Source organism: Plecotus auritus (assembly GCF_963455305.1).
Source record: "Plecotus auritus genome assembly, chromosome: 2".
NCBI lineage: Eukaryota > Metazoa > Chordata > Mammalia > Chiroptera > Vespertilionidae > Plecotus > Plecotus auritus.
The window spans coordinates 112,973,421-112,999,013 of NC_137771.1; the positions used below are offsets into that span (position 1 = coordinate 112,973,421).

Sequence of the window (25,593 nt, forward strand, 5' to 3'; positions counted from 1 at the left end):
GCCTGCTGCAGGCTCATGCCCAGTCAGTCCTGATCGGGAGAGGCTCGCACTATTGCCGAAGCAGCGCTCGCCAGCCATGAGCTCTAGGTCTGGAGTCAGTTGGTTAGCTGAGCAGCGTTCCCACTGTGGTAGCACACTGACCACCGGGGGGCAGCTCCTGAATTGAGCGTCTGCCCCCTGGCGGTCAGTGAATGTCATAGCAACCGGTTGACTGGTCAGTCACTAGGCTTTTATACATATAGATTTATGTTTTATTAATCCTCACCTAAGGATATTTTTCCATTGATTTTTAGAGAAAGTGGAAGTGAAGGAGGGAAGGAGAGAGAAAGATAATAGAGAAACATAGATGTGAGAGAGACATCAATTGGTGAAAATACTTTTAAAAATATTTATTTTTTATTCAACAGAGTGTTCAGAGACCATTAAATTTCCTATTCCTGTTTGTCAATTACTCCTACAAAATAAAACAGAATTCTGATCAGGTGGATTAAGAGTTTGTAATTTAAAACTTTTACTATTGGCCATGGAAAACCCTAAATAGTAGTATTACAAAGATGATCCAAGATGATCCTTTAAGAGAGTATTCTCCCTTGAATAAATGTCCTGACTTCACTACAGAGAACAAACAAACAAACAAACAAAAAGTTAATTCCTAGAGATTCAAATCTTTCAGAGAAGAAATAATTTTAGAATTTAAAAGGAAATTATTCCCCAACTCAAGACTTTCTTTATATGTTAAATCCAGTCACTCTGCAATTTTCTCTGGCTATCTTTGGTATATATTCACAAAATTGTCTTAAAAAATAAATAAGGAGAGATAGAAAATGGTGGCCCAATAGACAGATGTGTCATGCACCTCATCCTGGGGCCAAACTGGAAAAGCAACTAAGTCAGAGAACATCAACCTGTAATTAACAAGTTAGACACAGATGAGGAGACAATTTACAAGAAGGAAGGGCAGAGAACACCTGGAGAATGGTAGGAATGGGGATCTGGACTGCAGAGGGCCAGCCGGTCAGAGGGCCGACATTTTGAGGAGGAAGCTGTGGTGCACCAAAGCTGCATCCCTTGGCAACAGGCATAATATCCAACTGTGAAAAAGAAAAGCCACAGGGCTGATGCTGGCATGGAAATATGGACATAAGACCACAGCCACAAAAGGCTGAGGCAGCCTAAGCAGCGCAGTGCCAGGGGAAGAGAAACATGCAGTTAGTGGTTGTTTTTGTTTTGGTTTGTCTTTGCTACTATGCACTAAACCCAGAACATAGGACTTTTTCAATTGCAAGCACTCACCTGAGGCTTCTGTGCAGGGAGAGAGCACAAACTTGAGGAGCCTGGGGAGAGGCTGGGGAGGGAAGTAGGGCAGAGAGACATGGCCAGGACTCCTGCATTGGGACATTCTTAAAGCTTCCAAACCTAAGTGGCCATTTCTCCCCTGAAGAGCTAGCCCCTCCCAGTAGCCACAAGATAGGTAATACAGCCTGCCACACCCTGCCTGAATTTTGAGCTATACAAAGGAAAATAGGCAGAGGCCAAGTTTACAAGTCTTGGAATAGGCCCAAAGAACCCTCAGTGACTGGACAGGAAGACATGCTGGTCCACCCCCCTATTATGGGAACCAGACTGATAAAAACTCCAGATTGCTAGCCAACCCCATTGGTCTCCATACAAGGATCTCTGAATAAACAAGGCCAGAGTAATATTTTGGGCCACTCACAGAGGAGTACCTCTGGGTCAGGGAAAAAACATCCATCTGATTCCCAGAAAGCCAAACAGCACCACCTGCTCCTAAAGCCCTGTCAGTGATTAAGATTGACAGCTAGCAGACAGACAAAGCAGACAGATTGGTCTCTTCTGCTTGTAGCCAAGGCCTGTGGAGACACACAAGCAAAGTAGTGGTGTATTGCTTGGAGCTTCAATAGGGTGCAAAAAGCCAAAAGAGCCCTAACCAGTTTGGCTCAGTGGATAGAGCATTGGCCTGTGGACTGAAGGGTCCCAGATTCGACTCTGGTCAAGGGCATGTACCTTGGTTGTGGGCACATCCCCATTTGGGGGTGTGCAGGAGGCAGTGACCGATGTTTCTCTCTCATCAATGTTTCTAACTCTCTATCCCTCTCCCTTCCTCTTTGTAAAAAATCAATAATTAAAAAAAGCCAAAAGACAGTGTCTCACAGTGGTCAGCACCTAACTACTTAAAAGGAAGCCCAGAATTGGCACAAAGAACAGAAGAGTGGGATTCTAAACAAGCTGCCACAGGGCATTAAAACTCAGCTGAAGTGAATGACATTTCACTTTTTAATTTATTTTAGTATTATTATTTTTTAAATTTTTATTATTTTTTCACCTTTTTCTTCCTTGCTTCTCCTTTTTTCATCCTGATTTTCTTCTCCTTCCCCCATTTCAGTTTTTCTCTTTCCTTTCTTTTTACCCCCTTTTAAAAATTGATCTTTATCTGTTTTATTGATGTGTTATTATTACAGTAGTCTCTGTTGGCTAATAGCTAACTTGACCTTCCCTGCTCTCCTACTTCAATTCCCCTTCTTTTTTATTTCTCTGCACTACTCAATTCTTTTTTTATCTCCTCTCTGTCTCTTTTCTTCTCCTAATTTTTTAATTGGTTTCACTTCCTAAATTCAGGCCTATATGCTCTCTCCTCTATTGTCCTTTTCAAATACTATATAATAAAAAGGTAATATGTAAATTGACCATCCTATCCTCACAAGATGGCTGTCTATGACCAGGCCAGCAGGAGGGTAAGTGAGGGACGACCAAACCACTCAACAGCAGGCTGTATGGGGTGACCAGGCCAGCGGGAGGGCCATGAGGGGTTACCAAGCCAGCAGGGGGGGCAGTTGGGGGTGACCAGGTCAGCAGGGGGGCAGTAAAAGGCAACAAGGCTGGTGGTGGTAGGGCAGTTATGGGTGATCAGACTGGCACACAGAGGCAATGAGGGGCGATCAGGCTGGTGGGGGGGCAGTTAGGGGTGACCAGGCATGTGAGCAATTAGGAGCCAGTGGTCCAGGATTGTGAGAGGGATGGCTGACTGCCGATTTAGGTATTGGGCCCAAACTGGCAGTCAGACATCCTCCGAGGGGTCCTGGATTGGAGAGGGTGCAGGCTGGGCTGAGGGGACCCCTCTCCCCCATGCATGAATTTCGTGCGCCAGGCCTCTAGTAAATGAATACAAATTAAAAAACTTTTCTTCTTGTCCATTCATTCTCTTTCTCCCTCCTCTATAATAAACCATGGTCCTTCCCCTATTCATCCAATTCATTAACCTTTTTGTACTTAAGCTGTGTCTCTACAGATTCTGCCCCTTCCCCACGCCTCCTTCTGGGTTTTCTGTTTGAGCTTTTGGGTTTATTTTTATTTATTTTTTCTTTTCTCGATATCATTTTTGTTCTCTTTTCTCTCTCCTAATTCTCTTTTTTCCGGTGGTCACTTTTTTGGGGGTTGTAGTTGTCTTGTGTACCTTCGTGTTTTGTTCCTTTTGTGTTGTGTCAGTCAGCACTTCCACAATGGCTGACATGATGTGGTAGTGAGTGAACTGCATAATCAGACACCCTGAGAGGAGACTCCACTCACAAATGGGACAATAATATTCAAGACCCAACTATATCAGGAGAACCCAAATATCTCAAGCAGGTGGATTCCCTGGAACACCCAGCCCAGAAGACCTGAGAGACTGCATCACTAGGTCCCACAAAACATCTACTACGTAAGACCAACTGAAAAAAGCTGGGTGGCATACCAGTTTGATCTAATACATAGAAACAAATACAAAAGAACAACAAAAAACGGAGAGATGAAAGAAAAGGAGAAATCACCAGTAAAGGAAATAAATGAAATGGATGGAAGCAATTTGTCAGAGAAAGAATTCAGAGTAATGGTTGTAAGGATGTTCAAATGGTTGGATCAGAAATTCACCAACATTTGTAAGAATCAAGAGGAGATGAAGAATGACATAGCTGTAATGGAATACAATGGAAGGTTTCAACAGGAGAGTAGAAGAAGCTGAGGACCAAATCAGTGAGTTAGAAGACAAGGTAGAAAAAGCACCCAAGTAGAGCAGCAACTGGAAAAAAAATTAAAAAGCAGGAGGAGAGTTCTAAGGGAGCTTTTGGACAACATGAAATGAAACAACATCCACATAATAGGGGTGCCAGAAGGAAAGGAAGCTGAGAAAGGAAAAGAAAACTTGTTTGAAGAAATAATGACAGAAAATTTCCATGATTTGGGGAAGAAAAAAGTCACACAAGTCCAAAAAAGTACACAGAGTCCCAAACAAGATGAACCCAAAGAGATCGACACCAAGACACATCATAATTAAATTGGTAAACATCAATTACAAAGTGAGAATCTTAAAGGCTGCCAGAGAGAGACAGAAAGTTACCTACAGGGATCTCCCTTTAGAATATAAACTGATTTTTCAATAGAAACACATCAGGCCAGAAGGGAATTGAATGAAGTATACAAAGTGATGAAAAGCAAGGGACTGAATCCAAGAATACTCTAGCCAGAAAGCCTACCATTCAAAATTAAAGATGAAATCAGGACTTCACAGACAAAAAAAAGGCTAAGGGAGTTTATTATCACCAAACTAGCAATGCAAAAGATGCTAAAGGGACTGCTATAAAAAGAAGAAATAGGAAGGGAAGAAGGAACACAGGCATAAAGAATAAAAATGGCAACAAACAGTCCCTATCAATAATATTAAATATAAATGGTTAAATGCTCCAATCAAAAGACATAGGGTAGCTGAGTGGATAAGAAAACATGACCCATATATTTGCTGTCTACAAAAGACCCACCTCTGGACAAAGGACTCACACAGACTGAAAGTGAAAGGATGGAAAATTTTTTTCAGGCAAATGGAAATGAAAAAAGAAGCTGGGGTAGCAATACTTGTATCTGACAAAATAGATCTCAAAGTGAAGGCCATAACAAGAGATAAGGAAGGCCACTTCATAATACTAAAGAGATCAATATAACAAGAGGATATAACTCTTGTAAACATTTATGTGCCCAATTCAGGAGTACCCAAATACATAAAAAGCTTCTGCAATATATTAAGGCAGAGATCTACAGTAATACAATCATAGTAGGGGTTTTTAATACCCCATTGACATCACTGGACAAATCCTCTAGACAAAAAATCAACAAAGAAACAGCAACCATAAATGATTCACTAGATCAGATAGAATTAACTGACAACTTCCAAACATTTCACCCCAAAGCTACAGAATATACATTCTTCTCAAGTGCACATGGGACATTTTCAAAGAAGGCCACATATTAGGACACAACAAAATCTCTACAAATTCAAGAAGACTGAAATCACATCAAGCATCGTCTCATATCACAATGGCATAAAATTAGATATGAAATACAATAAAAACAATCAAACACATGGAGGCTAAATAGCATGCTATTAAACAATGAATGGGTTACCAAAGAGATCAAAGAATAAATGAAAAACCTCCAGGAAACAAATGAAAATGAAAAAACAACAATCCAAAATCAATGGGACACAGTGAAAGCAGTCCTGAGTGGGAAGTTCATAGCACTACAGACTACCTAAACAAACAAACAAAAAAACAAAAACAAAACCAAAAAACACAAACAAACAAACCAAAAAAAAAAAAAAAAACCACAAGAAAAACTGGTAAAGTCATCTAATCCTACAATGTAAAGAACTAGAAAGAGAGCAACAAGAAAAGCCCAGAGTAAGTAGAAGGAAGGAAATAATAAAGATCAGAGCCCCAATAAATGACATAGAGACCAAAATAACAATACGAAAGGTCAATAGAAACAAGAGCTGGTGCTTTTAAAGGATAAACAAGGTTGATCAATCTCTAGCCAGGTTTACCAAGAAACAAAGAGAGAGGACCCAAGTAAACTAAATCAGAAATGAAAGAGGTGAAGTAGCATCTGACCCAACAGAAATACAAAGGATTCTAAAAAATACTGCAAACAACTCTTTTCCAACAAACTGGATGAAATGGACAAATATAATCCTCTAAAACTCAATCAGGAAGAACCAGAAAACCTGAATAGGATGATAACAACTGATGAAATTGAGGCAGTAATAAAAAAACTTCCAGCAAACAAAAGCCCTGGGCCAGATAACTTCACAGGGGCGGCGGTTTTACCCAACTTTCAAAGAACTAATACTGATCCTCCTTAAAGTATTCCAAAAAATTCAAGAGGAAGGCACAATTCCAAGCTCTTTCTATGAAGCTAGTATTACCCTAATTACAAAACCAGATAAAAACACTAAAAAGAAAGAGAATTACAGGCCAATATCCCTGATGAACACAGATGCTAAAATCCTCAACAATATTCTAGCAATACGTTAAAAGATCATACACCATGACTAAGTGGGATTTATTCCAGGAATGCAAGGCTGGTGCAATATCTGCAAATCAATAAATGTTATATATCACATAAACAAATTGAAAGACAAAAACCACATAATCATATCAATTGAGGCAGAAAAAGCATTTGAGAAAATTCAACACCCTTTTGTGATAAAAACTCTAAGCAAAGTAGGAATAGAGGGATCATACCTAAAAATAATAAAAGCCTTATATGACAAACCTACAGCCAATAACATACTCAATGGGTAAAAACTAAAACCATTTCCCCTAAGAACATGAACAAGACAGGGATGCCCACGTTCACCACTCCTGTTCGACATAGTATTGGAAGTGGTAGCCATAGCGATCAGACAATAAGAAGAAAAAAAATTGTAACTAAATTGGGAAAAGAAGAAATAAAACTGTCATTATTCACAGATGACATGATATCGCGCATAGAAAACTATAAAGACTCCATCAAAAAACTACTAGATTTAATAAATGAATTTGGCAAGATAGCAGGATACAAAATTAACACCAAGAATACAATGGAGCATACAATGGAGACAAGACAGTCTCTTCAATAAATGGTGCTGGGAAAACTGGACAGATACATGCAAAAAATGAAACTAGACCACCAACTTACACCATACACAAAAATAAACACAAAATGGATTAAGGGCTTAAATGTAAGATGGGAAACCACAAAAATCTTAGAAGAAGCCATAGGTTGCAAAATAGCAGACATTTGTCCTAGCAATATCTTTACTTATACAGCTCCTAGGGCAATGGAAACTAAAGAGAAAATAAACAAATGGGACTACATCAAAATAAAAAGCTTCTGCACAGCAAAAGAAACCATCAACAAAACAACAAGAAAGCCCACTGCATGGGAGAACATATTTGCCAATGTTATCTCCGATAAGGGCTTAACCTCCAAAATTTACAGGGAACTCATACAACTTAACAAAAGGAAGATAAACAATCCAATCAAAAATTGGGCAAAGAATGTAGCAGGATACAAAATTAACGCCAATAAATCTATGGCATTTTTATACACCAATAATGAACTCACAGAAAGAAAAACTAAAAAAAACAATCCCATTGATCATTGCAACAAAAAAATTAAGATACCTGGGAATAAACCTATCTAAGGAAGAAAAAGACCTATACTCGGAAAACTACAGGACGTTGAAAAAAGAGATAGAGGAAGATATTAACAAGTGGAAGAACATACTGTGTTCATGGATTGGTAGAATCAATATCATTAAAATGTCCCTACTACCCAAAGCCATCTATAGATTCAATGCAATCCCCATTAAAATACCAACAGCATATTTCACAGACCTAGAACAAACTCTCCAAAAATGTATAAAGAATAAAAAAAGACCCCACGTAGCCTCAGCAATCCTGAGAAAGAAGAACAAATTTGGAGGGATCACAATACCAGATATCAAGTTATATTACAAAGCCACTGTTCTCAAAATTGCCTAGTACTGGCACAAAAACAGACATATAGACCAATGGAACAGAGCAAAGAACCCAGGAATTGACCCAAGCCATTATGCTCAATTAATATTTGACAAAGTAGGCAAGAACATACAATGGATTCAAGAAAGTCTCTTCAATAAATGGTGTTGGGAAAATTGGACAGATACATGCAAAAAAATGAAGCTAGACCACCAACTTACACCATTCACAAAATAAACTCAAAATGGATAAAGGACTTCAACCTAAGATGGGAAACCATAAAAATCTTAGCAGAATCCATAGGCAGCAAAATAGCAGATGTCTCTCATACCAATACAGCTCCTAGGACAGTGGTTGGCAAACTGCGCCTCGCGAGCCACAAGCGGCTTGCGAGCCGTGGTTTGCCGCTCTGTTGACTAATGAGTTTGCTGACCACTGATCTAGACTATCGATTCCAATAATTACAGGCTGTTGTTCCTTGTGATTAAGCCCCTATCCCAGTGGTCGGCAAACTCATTAGTTAACAGAGCGGCAAACCACGGCTCGCCGACCATGTCCTAGGACAATGGAAATTAAGGAGAAAATAAACAAATGGGACTATATCAATAAAAAGTTTCTGCACAGCACAAGGGAGCATCAACAAAACAACAAGAAAGCCCGCTGCATGGGAGAACATATTTGTCAATGTTATCACTGATAAGGGTTTAACCTCCAACATTTATAGGAAACTCCTACATCCTAACAAAAGGAAGATAAACAATCCAAACAAAAAATGGGCAAAGGACCTAAATAGACACTTTTCAAAACAGGACATACAGAAGGCCAAGAGACATATGAAAACATGCTTAAAGTCATTAGTCATCCAAGAGATGAAAATCAAAATAACAACGAAGTACCATCTCACACCTGTTAGAATGGCTATCATCAACAAATCAACAAATGACAAGTGCTGGTGGGGATGAGGAGAAAAAGGAACCCTCGTGGGCTGCTGGTGGGAATGCAACAGCATGGATGGATCTGGAGAGCTTTATGCTAAGTGAAATAAGCCAGTCGGAGAAAGATAAATATCATATGATCTCACTCATTTGTGGAATATAATGAACAACATAAACTGATGAACAAAAACAGATCCAGAGACGTAGAAGCATCGAACAATCTGTCAAACTGCAGCAGGAAGCGTAGGAGGGGTGGAGGGGTGGTGATAACAGATCAATTAAAGGACTTGTATGTATGCATATAAGCATAACCAATGGACATGGACAATAAGGGGATGAGGGCCTGTGCTTGTGGGAGGGAGTGTGGGGAGAGGTCAATGGGAGAAAAAGGAGACATATGTAATACTTTCAACAATAAAGAATTTTAAAAAACTTACACAAAATGGTAAAAAATAAAAATTATAAAATAAAATTTATTTTCCCAAACTAATGCTTGATTTTTCTTCCTGAAAATCAAAATGTAATATTGTCATATGTGAACTCCTTGTAACCATTTTTTTTTCTGAAGTTATGATTAAAAATTTCATATGCTCTTCAACATATAAGTAGAATACTTGGAGAAATAAATTTCCTTCCCCAAACATAATATATATCTTCGTAAAAAAAGTTATTTGGCAGGTTTAGATCTACTCAATAGAAATAAAATATAATTAATTACATATTTTTAAAATTGAATGATTTAAAAAATTTTAAAGCCTCTTAGCATATTTTCGTATTATTAACCCAATTTATTTTAACCCATTTAGAGTTACAGGAAATTAAGTAATAAATAAAGTTGAGTGTGAAATACATACCACAGGATTTTCAAAAATCTGCCAGAGGTCATTGTTATAATGGGAAGTATTGTAATTTGCAGTTGATAATAGTCTTCCAAATTCATGTCTATTAGAAATGTACATAAATACACCCTATATGTCAAAAAATAATAATATTAACAATCATAGAATAAAGTATAAGAAAACATATTTAACCACAGAAAAATATGACATATCAATTTCAACCTTTATATTTTCATTTATGAACATGAATTTTTATTTTTCATATAAAATGTACATGATTAAAAATTAAATAAATATTTTTTTATTCATCATGAATTCAGACACCACACAAAACAAATTGCTTGCACTGCCAGTCAAATGAAAAAAGAATAGCCAGAATGGACTGTTTTTTGTCCTTTTCTCATTGATCCTAAATATAGAGATCCAGGAAAAATTCCTGTTTGAAATTAGAAGTATTTTTGAGGCAATGTGCAATGAACTGTATCTCTTTTGGCTTCTTACCCTTTCAAAGAAGACATCACATTTTTAAATAAGAATTCAAATGTCAACGTTCTTTCATCAGTCTTTTATTTTTTTAATGTCCTAACTAGAGGCCTGATGAATGAAATTCGTGCAAGAGTAGGCCTTCCTTCCCCTGGCTGCTGGCACTGGCTTCCCTCTGGTACCCAGGACCCAGGCTTCCCTCGCAGCCATGGCTTAGTCTGGAAGGTCGTCTGGAAGGACGTCCGGAAGGATGTCTGATCTAATTAGCATATTATGCTTTTATTATTATAGATGTTTAAAAACTGAACACAGAAACTACTCATACATTATAAGGCGGCTAAAAATCAGTCTCATATCCTTGTCACAAACCAAATAAATGTGGCAACACCACTAAAGTAAGGTTGTTTCTTTTTGTACCTGTTTGAATGATAAAGGAGTTAGTTATCCTATATAATAAAAGGGTAATATGCAAATAGACCAAATGGCAGAACAACTGAACAACCAATCAAAGTGTAATATGCTAATGATATGCTAAGGCTGCTTAACCGCTTGCTATGATGTGCACTGACCACCAGGGGGCAGACAGTCAACTGGTTGACCAGTCGCTATGATGTGCACTGATCACCAGGAGGCAGATGCTCTGACTGGTAGGTTAGCTTGCTGCTGGGGTCCGGCCAATTGGGACTGAGCGAGATGGGCCAGACATGCCCTGGGGCCCTCCTGCAGTCTCTCCCCCGCCTCGATCATGCACCGGTGGGGTCCTTCAGCCTGGCCTGAGCCCTCTCGCAATCTGGGACCCCTTGGGGGATATCAGAGAGCAGGTTTCAGCCCAATCCTGCAGGCCACTCCCCTTGGGAAGGTCCCAGATGCAGGGCCATGGCTGGCAAGCACTGCTGCCTCTCCCAGTGGGGACTGATTGGGCACAAGCCACAATCCACGGCAGGCACAGTGGGGCCAGGATGAGCGGAAGTGGCAGGTAGGAACTGCAGGTGGCGTTGGACTGCAGGTTTCTGCCCGATCCCTGCAGGCCACCCAGAGGGACCCTCACCCATGCACGAATTCGTGCACCAGGCCACTAGTTAATAATAATAAAAAACTCATGAAGAGCATCCAATTCTAATTTTTATCAAGATGTACTTTATACTTACTCCTACCCTGTCTCTTCCTTAAAAAAACAAAAATGAGTGAAAGGGATTTATGTTTCATTTTCTTATCTATCATAATATGTCAGCCATAAAATATAAATCAGCCCAAAGAACTGAGAGTTGAACATCCTACAATGCCCACCCCCAATATACAAAACTTATAAGCACATACTTACATTCAGAACCAGTGAATAGCAACAATTTACCAAGCTAAATGGAAAGAAGACTCTTTAAGTAACTTATTGCTAGACAATATACCATATTCGATAAACGAAAACAAATAAAAATAAATAAAAATAACACCTTTGGGGGGCTGAGCATTTGGAATGTTTCCGGAGTAGGGGAGTCTTTTTCCCTTTGTAAAGTCTAAAATGAAGAGAAGCATTGGGTAAGTTGACCTGCAAACCCACTCTCTCATGTATTCTCAGGTAGTAAAATAGTAACCCTTCATGGAAAGCTGACATTCTGAAATGTCCCTCTTAGAAAACATGCAGGACAAGCAAAGCTTATAGAGCACACAAAGAAACAACTCTAGCCCCTTTTTTCCCCTTGTGAAACATAAATCCAAGCTCATTCAGTAGTATAATTTCCATTAGACATAAAATTAAGACAAAGAGAAAAATGTGTGAGAGAGGCCATTCCGGGATGCGCTGTTGAGTGAAATTAGCCAAACATGAGCACAAATTACAATTATAGATACTGAGGATATTTAATAACAATGCACATAGGTTTGTAGGAAAAACAAACATATTCACACAACACATGCCTTATTAAACTAATAAAAAAATACTTGCCAACTTTTCTGATTGTTCACAAAGTTACATTTGCTTACATAAATTTGAATACAATAATCAAATCCTTTCTAAAACAGAAAACCATATAAATATGTTTAAAAATATATTTATACATTTTGAAAAACTAATTATTTTCTATAGTCATTTAAGTTATATAATGAAAGTAGATTTGTAGAATAGCAATTTATCATTAATTTTTCACATAGATTAAATATACTACATACCTCAATCAGTCTCCCAGTTTAGTGGTAAGACATGCAGAGATACTGATAATAAAGTATGGACACTGATTTTCAGAGCAAAAGTGTGTTCTTTTTTTTTTTTTTTTTAAATATATTTTATTGATTTTTTTACAGAGAGGAAGGGAGAAGGATAGAGAGTTAGAAACATCGATGAGAGAGAAACATCGACCAGCTGCCTCCTGCACACCCCCTACCGGGGATGTGCCCGCAACCAAGGTACATGCCCTTGACCGGAATCGAACCTGGGACCCTTGAGTCCGCAGGCCGACGCTCTATCCACTGAGCCAAACCAGTTAGGGCCAAAAGTGTGTTCTTAAATGTGTAAATGATCATTTCACCTAGACTTTATCTAATTAATTTTAATGAGATCAAGTTTTCAATACAGAATTACAAATAACAGTATAGATTAATTCTTAAAAATGCTATGCTGATTTGTAACAAATTTATATTTATTATTGAATCCCACTGTTGCTGATGTGTTAGCTTAAGTACTAGCCTAATTTTTCAAGTATTTCATAGGTAAATATTCACAAATTATTCTCCTTAATTGTTCCCAATTTCCCAACACAGAATCAAAAAAATTGGCTAGTATTTACAAACTAGAAAGAAAAAGGACATCAAAAGAAAATAGCACATCAATTGGGAAAGCAAGCCATCTTCTAAGAACACTGAACAAGCCATCATCATATACCCTACCATTTCTCTAGCATTTCGGCAAAGAGCCATGTCAGGATCCAGTCTATCACGAACAAAATAGTTCCTTTCATTCATCTCTGATCGAAGTGTCTTCCCTTTAATTAAGTATACATTAGCCATGTATGGGACATTCCATATCCCTCTGAAAGTAAAGAGAAGACATTCCAAAATACCACAAATATAAAATACTTAAAGTTTTATTTTTGTTTTAAAATAAATGCCTTATATGTTTTAAATTATATATATAAATTATTGAATCAAATTACATACAAATACAAACATACTTAATGCCATTTCACACACACACACAAACACACACACACACACATATCCATATATGATATTTATACAGCGTGTCCCCAAAACATGTACACACACTTTAACAGCTGATAGTTGAATTGATGTTTCTTTCTTTTCATCCAGACTAAGCTTTAAACAAAGGAAATTCATCCTAGAATGCTACTGGAAGTTTGAAAACATAATTAAAGTACAAACTCTGCCTTTATAATGATGCAAATTGTGTTTACATTTTTTGGGACATCCTATATATGAGATTATCCTATATAATAAAAGCCTAGGTGGCGTTATACCCTCATGTGATACCCTCGCGGACATTCTTACAAGATGGCTGCCACAAGATGGCCACGCGCACAGCGGAGGCAGGGCCCGGTGGCCACTCTGCACGGTGAGGTATGTGCTCTGCGCCGCACAGAGGAAGCCAGTCCCGGCGTCTCCACTGCCTCTTGTGGAGGAGGCGGGTCCAGGCAGAGGAGGTGGGTCGCAGCAGGGGAGGGCATTGGGGGCAATCAGGCCAGCAGGGGAGCAGTTAGGCGTCATCAGGCCAGCAGGGGAGTAGTTAGGAGGTGATCAGGCTGGCAGGCAGAAGAGGTTACGGGCAATCAGGCAGGCAGGCAAGTGGTTAGGAGCCAGCGGTCCCGGATTGTGAGAGGGATGTCCGACTGCCAGTTTAGGCCCGATCCCACAGGGATTGGCAATCGGATATCCCCCGAGGAGTCCCAGATTGGAGAGGGTGCAGGCCGGGCTTAGGACACATCCCCCATGCATGAATTTCGTGCACTGGGCCTCTAATTTGGTATAAACTACATTGTTATGAGGTAAATCACTACCCTCCCTAGAGAAACTTTATTTTAAGGTTGATATATGTTTGGCATTTTTACTGTCACCTCTCAGTTGTTATAGTTAAGAGTATAATATTCTGTTGTACAGAAGGTGTTTCCATTTAAGATTCAGCAGTTTGATAGAAAAAAATAATGCCATACAACTGGTTTTCCAGAACTAGTTTACACTGGCTCCCCAGTGATGACTTGTAACTTCACTAAGTTTACGCTCAGTGACTTCACACTAGAACAGGGGTGGGCAAACTTTTTGACTCGAGGGCCACAATGGGTTCTTAAACTGGACCGGAGGGCCGGAACAAAAGCATGGATGGAGTGTTTGTGTGAACTAATATAAATTCAAAGTAAAGGAGCGGAGGGGAGAGCAAGAGAACCCTCTGCTCTTTCGGCTCCGCGGGCCGGATAGAATAGCCGAATAGGCCGGATCCGGCCCGCGGGCCGTAGTTTGCCCACGGCTGCACTAGAAGCTTGAAATCAGCCATGGTAGAAGTATTTATACCTTAGATCAGGCGTCCTCAAACTACGGCCCACGGGCCACATGCGGCCCGCCGAGGACATTTATCAGGCCCACCGGGTGCCGCTGCCTGTCCTGCTTAGCAGCCGACTCGTCCTGGGCCCGCAGTGCGCATAGGAATTTGTTCATAGTTTTTTTTTTTTTTTAAATTATAGTCCGGCCCTCCAACAGTCTGTGGGACAGTGAACTGGCCCCCTGTTTAAAAAGTTTGAGGACCCCTGTTAGATATTGGCAAACACTATAAACCAGGACATCCTCCAACCCCAAGAACCAGCTGTTAAACATTTACCAGCATACTACTCAATATAGCCTAAAATCCTCCTAAAATATATTCTCTTGAAATTCATTAAGCCACCTCAAATTTTGTTAAAAAGGAAAGATATGAAGAAATATAATCAGAAGAAGATGTGACGTACATTATTTTGTCCTTCATTCTTCCCACAGACCCATCTCCTCACTCTCAATATGACTCACTTCATAAGAACAGTATAAGAAAGGATTCACCTGAAGGGATATATGTGCCTGTTGCTTTTAGAGAACAGAAAGGGAAGATCTTGACCAAAAAATTACATATTAAAAAATATGATATCATTTTTTCTTACTAGATGAGCCTTATGATAAAAGGTCATAAAAAAATAAAGAAAAAACACACACAAATTTGTCATAAGATGTCATCCCTTCATGCAGTTTTTGTACATGAAGGAATGTACACATGTATTAACTAGATTAAAAATCTCTACCTTTTTTTGTTTGTTTTTTGTTAATCCTCACCTGAGGATATTTTCCCATTGATTTTTCTTTTTTTAGAGAAAGTGGAAGGGAGGGAGGGAGGGAGGGAGGGAGGGAGGGAGAGAGAGAGAGAGAGACATCAATGTAAGAGAGACATCAATTGATTGCCTCCTGAACAAGCCCTGACTAGGGCAGGGAAATGAACCTGCAACCCAGGTATGTGCCCTTGACCAGGAATCGAACCTGTGACCCTTTGATCTGAGGGCCAATGCTTTAACCACTGCTCAGTCAGGGCTCTACCTTCTTATTCTCACATTTTAGACAATGACAGGAGGTTAAAGAGGAAATCACGTTTATACAGCAACTTAAATAAAACATGAATTTTCTATTCTACTTCTGTGAACTCTTATTTCTACTATACCCACAGGCACTATCAGGCATATGGTCTATACAAATAATCCTAGAGACAATATGTACTTTGAAATAACAGAATATAATCTTAGTGTTTTCTCAGCTATCTGCTTCTTAATTGCAGCTAACAAAAGCCTTCATCATATTTATATCACTCAAATTTACTATTACTATTTTCACAAACACAACATCTTTTTAACATTCAACTGTTGAACAAATAGTATGTGTATGATTTTCTTTCTAAATTTAAGGGCACGTATTTTAGTTATGAAAAAATGTTTTCCTTTTCAATTGGGCTGACATATTTGAGAAACTAGGCAAAGTATTTATGTCTCAGCCACTTTGAGCCATCGCCTGTATGAAAAAGAATGACAGTCTCCTGTAATATTACCTTAGCAAAAAAACCTATTTCAATTGTGACTGTTAGTTTTAAAAATATCAACTATTATCTCAGGAAAAAAATATCAATCATAAACACATTTTGTAACAAGTATATTCTTTTCAAATTCTAGAAATTTAATTCAGATATTAGTGAAGAAATTGATTTTTAAAGTAGAATATTTAATACAGAAAACACCTGCAATAGGAAATGTTGGAAGATTTTGATTCTGAGTGTTGTTTTTGTTTGTTCATTTGTAAATTTTAAAAGCTATCAAAACAACCTTCATCCTGGTCACTAAATAAATTAGTTAAACTAAATTTGCTTTCTAATATTTTAACTAAAGAATATTACTCTTCTAATAATCAATCATAAGATTGCTATCCATGATAACCATATATTGTTTATTAGAATTTCCCACAACTATGAGTTTGTTCCTTTGAAGATTTAGAATTAAAAATTTTTTTTTTTATAAAATACTTGTTTACACTAATATTTCAGGATCCAAGTCATCCCCAGGTTCACAAATTTCCATTAAACATAAAGAAAAAAGATAAATAGTAAAAAAAAAAAAAAAAAAAAAAAAAAAATTCAAGTACTATTAACAAGTCCCCATCTCTAGCTCATGGTATTTTACATTAAAAGATTAAATTAACTAACTTACACTCTATTCCCTTGAACAATATCCACATAATCTTCATATCGAGCAAAATAGCCATCAGGACTCAGGGCTCCCCAGAAGTTGGACCACAGCTTTCCATGGCGAGTTACAAGAGGAGCAATTATCTTTCTAAAGAAGAAGAAAAAAAATCCCAGGTAACTATTTGTTTTAATCACCACAGAATTATGGTTCTGAACTTAGCATGACACAGAAACATTCAAGTTCATTTAACAAACATGTAGTTAGTCCATAAAACTAAAATAGAGAAATTGCTTCCTGACACTTTTTCTTAAATGAGTACACTGCTGATTTTCAGTGATATTTCTTAAAAAGAGTAAAAAAAGTAACTCAAAATGCGAATAAAAGTATAAAAAGGACTTTTTAAAAGTCCCTTTCTTATGTCCAAAAAGGTGAGACTATCTTAATTATTTAAGTATTTCAGAAACTATAATATATAAAATCAAATATTTCATAATAGTCCATGGTGCATTAAGGTGTCCAATAAATATCTGTTGAACAAAAAATGAATGATGATGGGCTAATATACTTGTACACAGGTCAGTTTTCCTAAAGTTAAGTCCTGAGAGCAAGTGCTGAGGGGTAGGGGAGTCCGGGGGGAGGTCAATAGGGGGAAAAAAAGAGACATATGTGCTACTATTTGTAATACCTTAAACAATAAAATAAAAAAATAAAGTATGTTTATAATTTTTACAGCTTTTAAAATGGGTTGTGCTAACCCTGGCAACATGAAACATTTTTTCTGGCCCTTTAACTATTTTAGAAAATGAAAGAGTAGATAACTGCCATAGCACTCTAACCACCTACCAGGAAATAGTCCCTTTGAGAAAAGCATGTTACAAATCCAAAACATGTCACATATCTTCTTAGGGGAATTTAATTTACAACTTGTCAACATTTTCCAAATAAGCTCACAAAATCTGATGTTCTTCTAAAATTACTTCTAAAGTATTGTGCCCTGCAGTGGTACCTCACAATTTTTAAGAAAAGCTCACAAAACTCCTAGAGAAAGCTTATGCACCAACTATTTTCCACAAAAAAACTATTCTCACAACACACCAATGTTGTGAAGACCAGGTGTTACCTTTCTCTTACCATAAAAAAATAAAACTTAGTCTATAAAATACACAATATGCAATTAATAATTTTGGTTTATTTTTCCTGATTCCTATTAACAATGAAATATTAACCAGAAACACTTATACTTTGATTTGTTTAAAATACATGGATAAATTAGAAACTATATATTATGTTTATTTAAGAATGATAATTCAATGTTAATAACTGAGAAGAACAAATATTTAATAGAAAAAAAATCTTGTAATTAAAATCTCAGCTGCCTCCCAAAGATGGATGGGAAAAGAAATGTTGAAAATCAAAATCTATCTGAAGTGTGCCTCAATGGTTTTGAGCATGGAAATACAAGAATAGAAGCTAGGGCCCTGGCCAGTGTGGTCCAGTTGATTGGGTCATCGTCCCATGCATTGAAGGGTCACAGGTTCAATTCCTGGTCAGGGTACATACCCAGGTTTTGAGTTCAAACTCACTTGGGGTGCGTACAGGAGGCAACCAATCAATATTTCTCTCTCTCATTGGTTTTTCTCTCTCTCCCTCTCTTCTCTGTCTCTCTCTAAAATCACATATCCTCAGGTGAGGATTTAAAAAAAAGAATAGCAGCTGGGAGACTAAATAACTAAAGGAGTAAAATTTGGAGCATTGCAGTCAAAAGCAGAGATAAGAGGAGGAGAGGAACAAGAGAACTGATGAGATGCTGGAAAGCCACATGCCCTAAGATGTGACCCATCCCCTGACCCTCTAGCCTTCAGTCAGGTCTACTAAATCTTCCAAGAGTCTTGGTCTATGTCAATGCTTTATGGAAACTACATGCTTGGATGCATGTGCATATCATATTAACCTAATCCTTAGATAATTAACAGAAATTTATGAAACTGGAGAAATAACCAAAGTTATATTGACTTTTTACTTATGAGGAAAATTTTATAATTGACAAGGTTTAAAGCATTAGATTAATATTAAGAAGGCTATATGTTAAATATGGATATGAATTCATTAACAATTTACTATAAGAATTAATAAATACCTACCAAGTATCATATAATAAAAACATTAAATATTATTAAAAGCATATCCTATATAATAAAAGGCTAATATGCAAATAGACCGAATGGTGGAACAACCAAACTACCAGTTGCTATGACATGCACTGACCACCAGGGGGCATGCCCGGAACATGGCAGGCATCGGCAGCAGGCAGCAGAGCTGTGGAACATGGCAGGCATCAGATGCAGCAGGATGGTGGAGCAGGTGAGTGGGGGCGCCGGTTGCTATCATCGGGGCAAGCCTCTAGTGGCTACTGAAAATTCTTTGCTACCGTGCACCATGGTCCCACCTGGTGCTTTCACCTACTGCCGGCGCCGGCCCAACTCGCATCCACTGCTGGTGCTGGAGTCACTGCCCACACCCGCTGCCGGCGCTCCAATCACTTGGCACCATCAGTGAGTGCGAGCGGTGGCTGCCGGGCTTCATCGCCCCTCAGGGCTTCTCCACCTCCCCCTGCTCCTGAGGGGCGATGGGGCTGGAAGCCATCTCTTGCACCCGCTGCCAGCAATGGCCCCGCTTGCACCTGATGCCAGTACTGGAGCTGCCACTCATACCCACTGCTGGCACCAGACACACTTGCACATACAGCTGGAGCCACTGCTTGCACCCGCTGCCAGCACCCAGCACCATTCCCGATTGCTTGGCGCCGTCAGCGGGTGTGAGCAGCTACTGTTGGCTCCAATCGTCCCTGAGGTCTTCTCCACCTCCCCCTGTTCCTGAGGGGCGATTGGGGCAGCAGCTGCTGCTTGCAACCACTGATGGTGCTGATCCCGCTAGCACCTGCTGCTGGCGCCAGCCCCAATTGCTCCATGCTGTCAGCGGGTGCAAGTGGGGCCAGTGCCGTCAGTGCACGGGAGTGGCAAACAGGGGTTATTGGGGGCTGTGGCAGGAGGGGCCAGGCAGGGACACAGAGGATGGGCTGAGACCGTCCCTGTGCCCACCACAGCCTTGCGACCCACAGTTCCTTTCAAGGTGCACAAATTTGTTCACTGGGCCCCTAGTGTATATTTTACAGTATTAAATTTCAATCAAATTAAGAAGAAATTAACATGGCAATTTCAAGAAAATGTTACTGAATTCCACCGGGTTTTAAGAATTAAACAGGAGAGATTAAAAATGGCAGCAGAGTAGGTGATATTGCACGGATATGCTCCCAGGAACAAGCTGGAATAACAACTGAAATATGGAAAGGCTTCCTAAATAATCAATGGAAACCTCACAGGAAGAATCCTGATACCCAAGGACTGAAGGTATGGAGACCACATAGAGACTGGTAGGAGGGGTGGAGACATGAAAAGGGCTGGCTGGGAACCCACAGATAGCAACTGAAGTCCTGGAGAGATATCTCAGCTGTGGGGGGGAGGGGTGCCACTGAGAACTCTGGGATCCAATCTCGAAGCTGGGCTCCCCAGCAGAGAGCACCAAACTGAGGAACTTACCCACATAACATCTAGCTGTGAAAACCAGTGGGGTGCTGTCTTCCATGGAGTGGCACCTGCAAGTTCTGGCACCCTCTTGAAGGGCCAACGCACAAAAATTCCTTGTGGAGCCACCCACCTTGTGCTCTGGCAAAGGGGGGTGAAGTGGACTGGAGCTGTGAGAGCAGAACCCAGGACTTGGAATTCGGGGGATAGAGCTCAGAAGGCAGACACCCCAAGTTTCCTGGGCTGTCATTCCCTCCACATCAGAGGACATCTTTCTCACATAGACATCTGCCTTACCTGGGGGGAAGACATTTGACACACCCTATAGGAAAATACCTTGCCCTGAGACTACTTAAGAGATTAAAAGTAACTATCAGCCTCCAGGCAGAAGCTACTGCCCCACCCTGTTGAAAAACTCTCACCACACCTGAGGATGATTGCCTGGAGGCAATTCAAGTCAGAATTCTATTAGTCTGTAGACAGAGGCAATCTCTGGAGGCTTTGAATCTTTGCCTGATCCAATTAGTCAGAAACAGCCTTTAACACTGTCCTGCACTGGAGATTGAGAGGTGTAGAGGATCTACCTAAAACATAGTCACAAACCCAAACAGACAATCAAAATGAGGAAACAAAGAAACAACCCCTAAATGAAAGAACTAGAGAATTCTCCAGAAGAAGAAAGAAGTGAAGCAGAGATAAGAAATTTATGTGAAACAGAGTTCAGAGTAATGATGGTAAAAATGCTCAACAGCATGAAAAAAGATATAGTAACTATGAAAAAAGAACAGTGTGAGATAAAGAATGACATAACACAAATAAGGAACACATTGGAAGGAATACACAGCAGATTAGGGGAAGCTAAGGATCAGATCACTGAATTAGAAGACAGTTGTAAATATCACTCAATTAGAGAACCAAAGAGAAAAAAAAACAATTAAAGAATAGTAGGACAGCTTAAGGGAGCTGTGGGACAATGTGAAACCTAACAATATTAGAATAGCAGGTGTGCCAGAAGAGGCAGAAAGGGGGAAAGGCATAGAGAAGGTGTTTGAAGAAATAATGGTACAAAAATTCCCTAACCAGGTAAAGGAAAAGGTCACACAAGTTCAGGAGGCACAGAGAATCCCAAACAAGAAGAACCCAAGACACATCATAATTAAAATGCCAAAAGTTAAAGACAGAGAGAGTCTTAAACTCAGCAAGAGAAAAGAAAACTGTTACCTACAAAGGAGTTCCCATAAGATGACACCTGATTTCTAATCAGAAACTCTACAGGTCAGAAGGGAATGGCATGAAGTACTCAAGGCAATGAAAAGCATGGATCTGAGATGAAGATTACTATATACAGCAAGGCCATCATTCAAAATAGATTTTCAAATAAAGAGTTTCCCAGATGAAAAACAAAAACGAAAACACTAAAGGAGTTCATCACCACCAAGCCAGCATTACAAGAAATGCTAAAGGGATTGCTTAAGGGATTGCTGAGAAGAAACTCAGAGAGAAAACTAGCCATATAGAAATAAAATGGCTATAAATAAGTACCTCTCAATAATAACCCTAAATGTAAATGGATTAAATGCTCCAAGCTAAAGGTGTAGAGTAGCTGAATGGATATAAAAACATGACCCAACTATATGCTGTCTACAAGAGACCCACCTCAAAACAAAAGACACACACAGGATGAAAGTGAAGGGATGGAAGAAAAAAAGGAAAAGAAAAAAAAAAGCTGGAGTGGCAATACTCATATCTGACAAAATAGACTTTAAAATGAAGGCCATCACAAGAGACAACAGAAGTCACTACATAATACTAAAGGGATCAATCCAATAAGAGGATATAACCCTGGTAAACATGTATGCACCCAATATAGGTGCTCCTAAATATATAAAAAACGTCTAGAGGACGTTAATGAAGAGACTAACAAAATACAGTCATAGTGGGGGACTTTAACACCCCTCTGACTTCCCTGGACAGATCTTCCAGACAAAAACTTAACAAGGAAACAGAAACTCTAAAGGACACACTGGATGGGATGGATTTAATAGACATTTATAGAACATTTCACCTCAACTCAGCAGAATATACATTCTTCTTAGGTGCACATGGATCATTCACAAAGATAGATTACATATTAGGATACAAAACAAGGCTCTACAAATTCAAGAAGATTGAAATCATATCAAGCATCTTCTCAGATCACAGTGGAATGAAATTAGAAATCAACTACAGTAAAAACACCTGAAAACATTCAAATACATGGAGGCTAAATAGCATGTTATTAAATAATGAAAGGGATACCAACGAAATCAAGAAGGAAGTAAAAAACTTCCTGGAAACAAATGAAAATGAACAAACAGTAACCCCAAATCTCTGGGACACAGCAAAAGCAGTCCTCAGAGGGAACTCCATAGCACTACAGGCATACCTCAAAAAAAACACAAGAAAAATCAGCAATAAACTATTTAACCTTACAACTTAAAGAACTAGAAAGAGAACAATAAGAAAAGCCCAGAGTAAGTAGAAGGAAGGAAATAATAAAGATTAGAGCGGAAAAAAATAACATAGAGACTAAAAAACAAGAAAAAAATAAATGAAACCAAGAGCTGGTTCTTTGAAAGGATAAACAAAATTGATAAACTATTAGCCAGACTCATCAAGAAACAAAGAGAGAGGACACAAATAAGTAAAATAAAAAACACAAATAAGTAAAATAAAAAACACAAATAAGTAAAATAAAAAAATAAAGTGGAGAAGTAATCATGGGCACTACAGAAATACAAAGGATTGTAAGAAAATATTATGAACAAATATATGCCAACAAGCTAGACAATGTGGATCAAATAGACACATTACTAGAAAAATACAATCTCCCAAAACTGAATCAGGAATAATAAAAAAACCTGAATAGGCCAATAACAACTGATGAAATAGTAACAGTAATAAAAACACTCCCACCAAACAAAAGCTCAGGTCTGGACAGCGTCACAGGGAAGTTTTTCCAAACACTCAAAGAAGAACTAACACCTATACCCTTAAAATTATTTCAGAAAATTCAAGAGGAAGGAATACTTCCAAACTCTTTTTATGAGGCCAGCATTATCCTAATTCCAAAACCAAACAAAGACACTACGAAGAAAGAGAATTACAGGCCAATACCCCTGATGAACATAGATGCTAAAATTCTCAACAAAATATTAGCAAATCACATCCAGCAATATATTAAAAAGATCATACACCATGATAAAGTGGGATTTATTCCAGGGATGCAAATCTGGTACAATATTCGCAAATCAATAAACATGATACTTCACATAAACAAATTCAAAGAAAAAAATCACATGATCATATCAATACATACAGAAAAAGCATTAGACAAAATCCAACACCCATTTTTGATTAAAAACTCTCAGGGAAGCTGAAATAGAAAGAGCAGATCTCAACATGATAAAGGCCATATATGACAAACCTACAGCCAACATCATACCCAATGGGCAAAAATTAAAACCATTTCCCCTAAGAACAGGAACAAGACAGGGATGCCCACTTTCACCACTCCTGTTCGGCATAGTACTGAAAGTGCTAGTCGTAAACTATCAGACAAGAAGAAAAAATAAAAGACATACAAATTGGAAAAGAAGTAAAATTGTCAATATTCCCAGATGATATGATATTGTACATAAAAAACCCCAAAGACTCCATCAAAAAACTACTAGAGTTAATAAATGAATTCGGCAATGTAGCAGGGTACAAAATTAACACCCAGAAATCTATGGCTTTTTTATACACCAATAATGAACTCACAGAAAGAGAAACTGAAAAAACAATTCCATTTACCACTGCAACAAGAAAATTAAGATACTTAGGAATAAAGTTAACTAAGGAGGTAAAAGACCTATACTCAGAAAACTACAGGACATTGAAAAAGAGATAGAGGAAGACATAAACAAATGGAAGAATATACCGTGTTCATGGATTGGTAGAATCAACATCATTAAAATTTCCATACTACCCAAAGCCATCTGTAGATTCAATGCAATTCCCATTAAGATGCCAACAGAACATTTCACAAACCTAGAACAAACTCTCCAAAAATTCATCTGGAATAACAAAAGACCCCAAATAGCTGCAGCAATCTGGAGAAAGAAGAACAAAGTTGGAAGGATCAAAATACCAAATATCAAGCTGTATTACAAAGCCACTGTTCTCAAAACTGCCTGGTATAGGCACAAGAACAGACATATAGACCAATGGAACAAAACAGAGAATCCAGAGATGGACCCAAGCCATTATGTTCAATTAATATTTGACAAAGGAGGCAAGAGCATACAATGGAGTCAAGATAAGTCTTTTTAATAAATGGTGTTGGGAAAAGGTGTTGGGAAAATTAAACAGATACATGCAAAAAAAAAATGAAACTAGACCACCAACTTACACCATATACAAAAATAAACTCAAAATGGATAAAGGACTTAAATGTAAGATGGGAAACCATAAAAATCTTAGCAGAATCCATAGGCAGTAAAATAGCAGATATATGCCATAGCAATATCTTTACCGATACAGCTCCTAGGATTATGGAAACTAAAGAGAAAATAAACAAATGGGACTACAACAAAACAAAAAGCTTCTGAACAACAAAAGAATCCATCAACAAAACAACAAGAAAGCCCACTGTGAGGGAGAATATATTTGCCAATGGTATCTTTGATAAAAGTTTAATCTGTAAAATTTACAGGGAACTCATACTAAACAAAAGGAAGATAAAAAATCCAATCCAAAAAATGGGAAAAGTATCTAAACAGACACTTTTCGAAAGGGGACATAAAGAAGGCCAAAAGATATAGGAAAACATGCTCAAAGTCACAAATCATCCAAGAGATGAAAATCAAAACAATATTGAGGTACCATCTCACACCTGTCAGAATGGCTATCATTAACAAATCAACAAACGACAAGTGCTGGTGAAGATATGGACAAAAAGAGACCCTTGTGCACTGCTGGTGGGAATGGAGACTGCTGAAACCACTGTGGGAAACAGTATGGAGTTTCCTCAAAAAATTAAAAATGGAACTCTCGTTTGACCCAGGAATCCCACTTCTAGGAAAATATCCCAAGAAATCAGAAACACCAATCAGAAAGGATATATGCACCCCAATGTTCATAGTAGCACAATTTACAGTAGCTAAGATTTGGAAACAGCCTAAGTGCCCATTAGCAGTTGAGTGGATTTAAAAACT

General features: G+C 38.5%; 1 protein-coding gene across 5 annotated transcripts in view; it reads right to left on the minus strand.

Moving 5' to 3' along the window:
• PLOD2 (procollagen-lysine,2-oxoglutarate 5-dioxygenase 2) overlaps positions 1 to 25,593 on the minus strand; it is a 294,498-nt gene that overhangs the window by 11,997 nt on the left and 256,908 nt on the right. For 3 of the 5 annotated variants that reach the window (XM_080654017.1, XM_080654019.1, XM_080654021.1), the window contains 4 exons: positions 16,797 to 16,922; positions 12,964 to 13,105; positions 11,535 to 11,597; positions 9,619 to 9,732 (listed from right to left, as the gene is read on the minus strand). In XM_080654017.1, coding sequence (XP_080510143.1) covers positions 9,619 to 9,732; positions 11,535 to 11,597; positions 12,964 to 13,105; positions 16,797 to 16,922 — 445 coding nt within the window. The remainder of the gene's footprint in view (positions 1 to 9,618; positions 9,733 to 11,534; positions 11,598 to 12,963; positions 13,106 to 16,796; positions 16,923 to 25,593) is intronic. The other 2 variants (XM_080654018.1, XM_080654020.1) reach the window with 2 other exon arrangements.